Source organism: Raphanus sativus, chromosome 6 (assembly GCF_000801105.2).
Source record: "Raphanus sativus cultivar WK10039 chromosome 6, ASM80110v3, whole genome shotgun sequence".
NCBI lineage: Eukaryota > Viridiplantae > Streptophyta > Magnoliopsida > Brassicales > Brassicaceae > Raphanus > Raphanus sativus.
In genome coordinates, this window is record NC_079516.1 from 165,155 (window position 1) to 173,943 (window position 8,789).

The 8,789-nt window shown below is 34.2% G+C and overlaps 2 protein-coding genes across 2 annotated transcripts; both read left to right on the top strand.

Moving 5' to 3' along the window:
- Positions 1-590: 590 nt before the first annotated feature.
- Positions 591-2,453, top strand: LOC108807121 (2-Cys peroxiredoxin BAS1, chloroplastic). The gene is made up of 7 exons (XM_056986822.1): positions 591-842; positions 1,243-1,317; positions 1,467-1,548; positions 1,624-1,703; positions 1,792-1,917; positions 1,989-2,102; positions 2,182-2,453. The coding sequence occupies exons 1-7, from the start codon at positions 639-641 to the stop codon at positions 2,296-2,298; spliced, it is 798 nt and encodes a 265-aa protein (XP_056842802.1). The 5' UTR covers positions 591-638; the 3' UTR covers positions 2,299-2,453.
- A 365-nt stretch (positions 2,454-2,818) lies between these two features.
- On the top strand, positions 2,819-3,708 carry LOC130495445 (uncharacterized). Its single transcript, XM_056986823.1, has one exon. The coding sequence runs from the start codon at positions 3,009-3,011 to the stop codon at positions 3,486-3,488; it is 480 nt and encodes a 159-aa protein (XP_056842803.1). The 5' UTR covers positions 2,819-3,008; the 3' UTR covers positions 3,489-3,708.
- The last annotated feature ends 5,081 nt before the right edge of the window (positions 3,709-8,789 follow it).

Here is an 8,789-nt window from a genome sequence, read left to right on the forward strand (position 1 = left end):
TTGTCTCAAGATTTGATTCTTCATATGTAAGTAACAAAAAGCTTGAAACTTTAACATGTACGAGTTTTACATAAACCCACCAATTGTCATTGAAGTGGAGATTCAGATCGCTTAAAGACTAAACCGTTGACGAACCCTTCACTTCAAAATCTAAGAGTGCAGCGAGAATCAGCATCAAAATGGATTTTGTGATCTCTAATCGTCGAGCCATTTCCTGATTCGATCCTTAACGAATTGCTTCCGAGCCTTGACGCGAGCTTGTTGCGGTCCTACGTTTTCCAGTGAGAGATAAGCTCCAGCGGCGAAGAGAGAAACACCCACCGCGAAAAACCCAACAGACACCATCATCTGCCGCCGTGTCGGCGGGTACGACATGAAAAACACCATCCCCTTCCTTCCTTCCTTCCTTTTCACCGCAGTCTCTTACAGAAACATGTCTAGTAAATAAACATTATTAACTGGGCTGGGCTTCTTATATTGGGCTTTATTAGTATTGTCCTCCTAATAGGCCCAAAGACAATTATTAAACTACTGCTCCAGTAAAGTGTTTTGTGGGCTTTATCATCATCCACCTCATAGTTCCACTACAGATAAGCTTTCTCGTTGCTCAGAGAGAAAACAAAAGTGTGTGTTTATCAATGGCGTCGGTTACTTCTTCAACCACTCTCATCTCCTCAACTAGGGCTTTCCCAGCCAAGTCTTCTTCCCTTCCTTCTCCCTCCCTCTCTTTCCTTCGAACCTTATCCTCTCCTCCCGCATCCGCTTCTCTCCGCTCTAGCTTTGCTCAACGCTCTTCCCTCAGCTCCGTTTCTCGCCGGAGCTTCGCTGTCAAGGCTCAGGCCGTAAGTTGTTATCTCAATGTCGACACTTTCTAGTTCCACTGTGCTGGAATCGGATAGAAAGTCCATAACTTTATTGACATTTTGTTCTACGATTGCTAGTTTTTGTGGATTGGAAGTGACATTTGAAGCTATACTTGATATCTGATATGGCTGCTCCATGTGTTCTAAGTATTAGTTTTAGCCAATGTTCGAGAAATTGCTAAGCTTTGGTTTGTGGTTAGGCCCCTCCTTATAGAGAGAATTATTGTTTAGGTACCATTTTTAGAAAAAAAATTGGTCCGTTTAGATCTGATTTTCGGAGTAAACCGATTTTTAGAACATTGGTTTTGCCAGCCAGCGGTTAGGTTCTGATGTGTTAAACGATTTGTTCTTTTGTGTGTGTGTGTGTGTGTGTTGATAGGATGATCTTCCATTGGTTGGAAACAAGGCGCCTGATTTTGAGGCTGAGGCTGTGTTTGATCAGGAGTTCATCAAGGTATCTTTTGTCTAAAGTAACCTTCCTTTTTTTTTTCTCATTTTTATCTTGGCTAGTTTCTTACAACAATGACATAAGTTTGAAGCTAATTGGAGTAGTATTTGTGAGTAATGTGTTATAGAAACTAATTTGTGGTTGATGGGTTTCAGGTTAAGCTCTCTGAGTACATTGGGAAGAAGTATGTGATTCTCTTTTTCTACCCTTTGGACTTCACTTTCGTCTGCCCAACAGGTTACCATTTTACTCAAATCGAAGTATCGGAGATTCACACACTGTGTCTTAATCTCTTTTTTTTTTGTCTTGTAGAGATCACTGCCTTCAGTGACCGGTATGCAGAGTTTGAGAAGTTGAACACAGAAGTGTTAGGTGTCTCTGTTGATAGTGTGGTAAGTATAGCACCAAACTCAATATGACATCACCAGTATTTTTATTTGCTGACTTGTCTCTGTTTCTTTTGCTGGTGTCTCTACATAGTTCTCCCACCTTGCGTGGGTCCAGACAGACAGAAAATCTGGAGGGCTTGGTGATCTGAACTATCCCCTTATTTCAGATGTAACTAAATCAATCTCAAAGTCATTTGGAGTGCTCATCCATGATCAGGTAAACAATTGTTAGCTTCCTTTTAAACTCTCAAAGTGTTTTAACAACGAGAACTTTTGTGATAAGAGCAGGGAATAGCACTAAGGGGGCTTTTCATCATAGACAAAGAAGGAGTGATCCAACATTCCACCATCAACAACCTTGGTATTGGCCGAAGCGTTGATGAGACAATGAGAACCCTCCAGGTATACTAACATTACTCAAAAAACCGCTCTTTCTTTCACCCTATTACTCTTTGCTTGATGTATATTCTCAATGTTGCAGGCCTTACAGTACATCCAGGAGAACCCTGATGAAGTCTGCCCCGCAGGGTGGAAACCAGGTGAGAAGTCAATGAAACCTGACCCAAAGCTCAGCAAAGAGTACTTCTCAGCTATTTAGAATAGCTCAAAGGTACTAAACCCTTTGTTGTATGTGAGCAGAGTGTGTGTTTTTTTTCTTCTTTTCATTTGTGCTGAACAATCCTTTGCTTAAATATCACATTGTCTCCCAAATCCAGAAAACTTATATTTTCCATTAGTGAAGTTTATGACCTCTATTTTAATGCATATCAATACATCTACAGTGCTTTTCTCCCTTTTCAACAGCATCTGTATGAATAAATCATTTGCATTTTCAATGCTGAAAATTAAAAAAAAAACATTTCAGACAACATATAATGTATGTAACAAACACCTCTTTAAAGTATTAATAGGTGAAAGTAGCACTCACAGCACAGAGTATATTATGCAGTACTTGGAAAGAAATCAAATTGTGAACTAACTGTATAGTCCAAACACACATTCCACAATTGAAAAACATGTAACCAATATATATAGCATCTCATTCATTTTTGGCCAAATAAATAAAAAATAATAATTGATGATACTACAGCATTAAAGAAAAGCAGCATGCTACCTGTAAAAAGTTCCTTGTCCCCTTGCCCACAAGTTCCAACATCATTAATCATCATCATCAAACACCACCTCTTTTTTTTAACCAACCGGCAACCTATAAACACCGGTTAACTCTCGTGCTTGAAACCACACTACTACCCGGTCACATAGTTCTTTATTTCCAAAGGTTGATCTCACTCTCTCTTAAAACAAAGTATGCATGCCCTCACCAACTCCGGTGCGGTGCTACTCGCCGTCTTACTCTTCTTCCTCCTCATCTTCTTCGCCGAGCTCTCTTACATCTTCTGTCGTCCATCGCCGTCTCCGGCAAGTAAAGAGGTTCTGCTCCAGTTCTTCACGTGTTGCAAGAAGCACCAGTCTCGTATTGAGCCAACCGGAACTGTTTCTGTACAGATTGAGGAGGATAATGGTCTTGCGGTGGCCACGGAGGAGGAGGATGTAATGGCGGTGGACAAGTGGCGAGTATCTAGGCTTCTGTTTACAATCGAAGAAGATGATTTGGAAATGGAAGATGATAATGATGATGACGGTGGACTAGTGCGGGTTGATATTCCGGAGGAATGTTCCAGGGAGCCTACTCCGTTCTTGACGCCGTGTGATTCTCCTCCTTACTTCACTCCTTCGCCTTCTCCTTGTCGGGATGTAGATGATGATGTCATTGATGTTTGTTTATGACGTCGTCGGTAATAGCAGAAGGGGTTGTTGTTTCAATTTTCGAAAGGTCTCAGATGTGTTTCCAGTGGTTTATGTTAGTATTAGGCGTGGAACAGTTTAGTAATTAATTACATATATCTATTCAACTCGGCTATCTATTCTCAATACTTTAATCTTTGAGGTATGATAGTCTTTTTTTGGTATAACTTATATTATTCAAAAGTGAGTATGGAAACTTCCTGCTGATGAAACTGTTGGATTTCAAAATTTGTAGAGCTATCCAAGTATCCACATGCATTAGCCATATGGTCCACATAGTATATTAATGTTAGATTTTGATTTTTCAATTCTCCAAAATGTGGTTAGATAAGTAACTGAAGAAAAAAAAAATACATGGATTGCATATTTAGATGATAAGTGAATGTAGCAGATGATTGAATTATATGATGTTGGATACTCACATAAAAGTTTAAAAACCATATAACCAAATAAAAGAAGAATATAATCTCCAAGACTTCAATCTAACACCAGTTACACCACCATATAATTCACCATGTTTTTCTTTGATCAAGTGAATGAGTGAGCAGTTGAATGATGTTGGATATTAGCATAAAAGTTTATGAACTATGTGGTTTGACTAAAACAGGACGGTTTGACTAATAAAAGGCGAAGTCACACTCCATAGTTTGAAACTTGAACCCGCTAGTTGACTTTAGAGCATACGAGAGGATGTTGCAGATTAGGCTGAGGATGCAGCAACAGGAGCAACGTAGACAGCTACCGATGCAGTCGAAGCATCAGCGGCATTCTGGTGGTTTGTATCGGCGTTAGTGCTTAACCAGCGGAGGAACCGATGGGCCGTAGTATGCGCCATTAAGGTATGGCTGTTTGTCTCCCATTGTAAGACGGTATGCCTCAAGAGAAAAGCAACGCAGATATTGTGTGTTTTTAATTCAAAAGAAAGATGCTACTATTAGTCTATTAGTAACGCATCTTTTTATTTGGAGAACAGTTTTTTAAAAAGCCAGATTTTGTTAATGTTTTCTTTGTTATTACTTATTACCAAGAAACATACTAGTATAATTAATTTGGTCATATCTAAAATTTTGTTGTCGTTATCTTATTTTTATTTTTTGTGTAAAGTTGCGGTTGTTAAACAGTTTTATGTAAGACTATGTGAGAGAGATGCAAATTATCAAAGGATAAAGTAGGCGTCGGTTTCATAGTAAACAAAGGTGATAAAACCAACGTTTAGTCTAAAAATATAAGCGCCGTTACGTTTTCTTACAGGAAAGGTAACAAAACTTAAGCTTTTCTGCACTCGATAAGCAATTCAAATCTCACGTTAATCAACAACTAGCCGTTTATAAGGCATGAGAGTATGAGACAAGGTTTAAGTAGAGCTTGTTATCAAGCTTGTCTTTTCACTACAGAAGAAATTAGAAGCACAAGTCCAAAACTGTAATCAAGCCCAATAGCTAGATTTCATCTATAATGTCATTGTGTGATAGCTGCCAGTTATGTTTATGATCTCGTCAAAATCTTGTTAGCATTTGGTGACAAATCAAAGCCCAGTATATATAGATGAAGTCCACAGTAGCCGAACGTAAAGACCTGTTATGCTGTTACATAGGCCTAATAACCAGCCTGATTTGTTTTGATGTACTTCTAGGTTTTCTTTTTAGAATTTGAACTTTAGTTTTGTAGCTATATAAATTTGATTATGATTTTTTTAAAAAAGAAAGCATAATTAGTAAATAATAATTATAGTTGGAGATAGATAAGAGTGTATAAATCAACGTTGAGTGATTCCATATTTGCATATCTACTAATGCATCATTGATGAACTTCCTCGAATTTCCGATATTGTATATACATAATTTCAGTGTTAGGCGAAAAGGACATCTGTATAAAATTATGTGAGTTTGGCAGTGTCTTAATCATAGATTGTAGCTAGTGCCTCTGTGCGAAGTGTCAACAGCCCACATACCACGTTCATAAATCATAACCTTTTTTGTAGCACATTCATAAATCATAACCACCTTAACTTTTTAATACTAAACCAAGGTTAGGTTTTCTCAGAAAACTTTATTCGAGAAAAAATGTGTATACACCATGTGGTTGAAATTCACAGTATACGTTAAAAAAACTAGAATGAATTATTCTCCCATACTTACATATTAAAGTAGGCTTTATCTTTATTAAAATTTTAAAACAAACATTTTAACAAAACTAGATGTTGATTGTCTAACTACTTTGATATGAAAAATAATACACTTCATTATTTTAATTTGACGAGTTTATTATTTCAGACATAAAAATCCAAAATTTTAGTATTTGAACTAATTTAACTTTGTCTAATTGATGCATAGACTGATTTTCAACGTTGGATAGTTACATCTCCGTCCCGAATTAGTAGTGGTTGACGAACTTTCTTCATAACGTTTCTTAGTTTATTTTTATTTGAAAAGGCTTAAATCAAAAGTTTAAGGGACCGTCATTATATATTTTCCTCTTTATTTGGTCAATCAATGGGACTATGTTTTAAACTAAATGAATAGTCATAGCAAGAAACTAATCTTCTTGGTCACATCCTGTTCGAGCTGCTGAGAGATATGAGAATATGAGATGATCAGACGTCTCTTGCATCTTTGAGGCAAGTAAATATTAAATATAAACTAGATTTTGACCCGTCCTTAAAAAGGGCGGGTATATTTTTTGTTGAAAAATTATTTTACGTAACAAAAATTATGATTTTTGATAAATTATATATTTTAGTTTTTTATGAAATTTATCTTAAATTTACTTATATGACTTATTTTTGTTATTTTCAATAGGACCAAATTTTAAAAAACTTTAAATAATTCTAATCCGTAATATGATTTTATTTATTTAAACCGAAGTTAAATTTATTTTACTCAGATTTTTTTAATTTAAATAAAATATTTTATATCTTCAACACTTTTGTATTGAAAAATTCATTTGTGCGTTTCAAAATATTTTCTATAATTTTATTAAATTTAGTTTATGTGATTTAATTTTTTATTTTAAATGAAACTATTTTTAAGGAGTTGAGATAATCCAGACCAGTATTATGATTTCAATTGTTGATTTAATCATTTGTTATTTCAAATTTATTTTATTTTGAGGTTTCATTGAATAAATGCTTTCAAATAATTAATAATGTGAAAGATTTTTTTGAAAGATATGGTGCAAACATTTAGGAAAGAAATTTTTCAAAAGGCTAAAAACTTAATTATATTAAATAATCTTTAATGTAATTGCAAAATAATGATTTTTGATTGGTTACAAATAATGTTGGAAAAAGGTGCAGACAATTTTTGTAATTACTTAAAAATTTCAGGGGCAGATTCATAAACATTCATATGCTTTAATAGTATATATATCTAGATATATTTTTTTTTAACTGGTGGTTACTAAAGTGTTTTTATTAAATTTGAATTTGTTAATATTTGGACTATATAATGTAAGATGATATAGTATAATATTATGTATGATATATATTCTTTTAAATAAGTTTCAAAATGTGTATTAATTGGTTTAGAGGTCGATGGCATATGAATGGTATTGTTTTGGTTTGTGGGTTAGTCAACCAAACAATTTTGTATCGTTAGCAAATTGATTAAAGGGGCTACGAATTGTTTTAAATGGTTTAAATATAGAGAAAATATAATTAAATTAGTGTAACCCATTTTATGGTTAGAGTGAAAACAGGAAACATTAGAACCATAATATATATATCACGTGTTGTTAGGATATATAGGGGTAAACCAAACAAATAATTAGTTAAATGAAAGGGTCCAAAACAACTTGCATAAGTCGACTTTTCAAGACTGATTTCTTTAGTATAGATATTAAAAAGTAAATATTGAATAAAAATCATTCTAACTATTAAATTCTTTTGAGTTTGTACTTGTAGCACAGTGAGTATCGGATCTGATTTCCCATTTCGAGATCCAAGAATATTCACGATAACCCCTAACTTGCGCAACATGTTAGAAGGATGTGCTTTATTGTGCATGAAACCAGAGCCGTGCACATAGTGTTAGGAGAGAGGCATTAGCCTCAGGCCCCATATAATTTATAGAATTTGGGGCCCCAAATCTCCAAAAAATTTAGTGTAATTGTTCAAAAAATATTTTAGCACAAAACCAAGCCGATATCAACAAAAATGCTTCTGTCAATAAAATTAAAAAGATATAAAAAGGCTTCTGTATATTCAAATTGTCGAGATTTTTTATTATTTTTGTTTCTCAAATTTGTTCCTACCAAATATTTGTGTACTTTCATTTTATAATTATTTCTTTAAATGCTAGATTTTATTTTTTTGTAAAACATAAAAGCTCGGATATTTATTTTAGCCTTTTTATTTCTTACTATACAAGTATTAGTTATTTTTTAATATTTATAGAGGATTTAAAATTATTTTCGTAAATATATATGGATATGTTTATAAAAAAAATATTAAAAAATGAATTCTTGCTGTTGTTTTTTGAAAATTTGATTATCCTTGCTGTTTTAGACAGTTTCATTATTGTTTTCTTTGATATTTTATATAGTTTAAAACTACATTATGTTTATTTCTGAGAGAAAGTATAAAATATAAAACTGGTGGTGGTGACCTAGTGGCGCTTAAGGGATTTAAAAAACCCAATAAGGCGAATTCGGGTTCAAACTCCACCGGCCACACGGATATGAGCTATTGCTTTCGGCTCATTTGAATGCCCAGGAGAGAGTCTATCCGTGGGCTGTACCTCCACCCGGAAATTATACTTGTGTCATCATTGACCCGGGTTTAACCTTTTTAGTTAAAAAAAAGTATAAAATATAATTTTAAAACTTGCCTCAGGCCTCTAGAAGGGCTGGCACGGCACTGCATGAAACTCATATTTTACGTAATACATCATCAATAGACAGAGAGAAAAAAAAAACTGCAAATCCTCTACTACCAAAAAGTCAAATTCATATGATTTTTCTTTTGAACTTCATTATTTGTTTTTCTGCCTAAGCTCTTTTATTTGTTGTGGAGTAATGTACAAATACATTATAGTAGATCTTGATTTAATATAAGAAGAAATGGAGACACATATATATGGACAATTAGATAGTGGCACCGTAACACAACGTCTACAAATCATTAAGGAGTCATAATCCATTCGTTTAATTTTTAAATTCTATCGCCGTCAAGCTTTACCGACTACTAAAAAATCATCGAAAAAGTTCGAAGCAAAAGTTGATATGATAGGATCACAAGATGCATCTTAGTCACCGAAATATATGTAGTTTAAAAAAATTCACAAC

Bases quoted from the DNA above. Each gene is read 5' to 3' on its own strand.
- LOC130495445 (XM_056986823.1), top strand. From the start codon at position 3,009: ATGCATGCCCTCACCAACTCCGGTGCGGTGCTACTCGCCGTCTTACTC.
- LOC108807121 (XM_056986822.1), top strand. From the start codon at position 639: ATGGCGTCGGTTACTTCTTCAACCACTCTCATCTCCTCAACTAGGGCT. The intron at 1,704-1,791 runs GTAAGTATAGCA...GTCTCTACATAG, and splicing joins GTGTCTCTGTTGATAGTGTG to TTCTCCCACCTTGCGTGGGT. The intron at 1,918-1,988 runs GTAAACAATTGT...TGATAAGAGCAG, and splicing joins GAGTGCTCATCCATGATCAG to GGAATAGCACTAAGGGGGCT.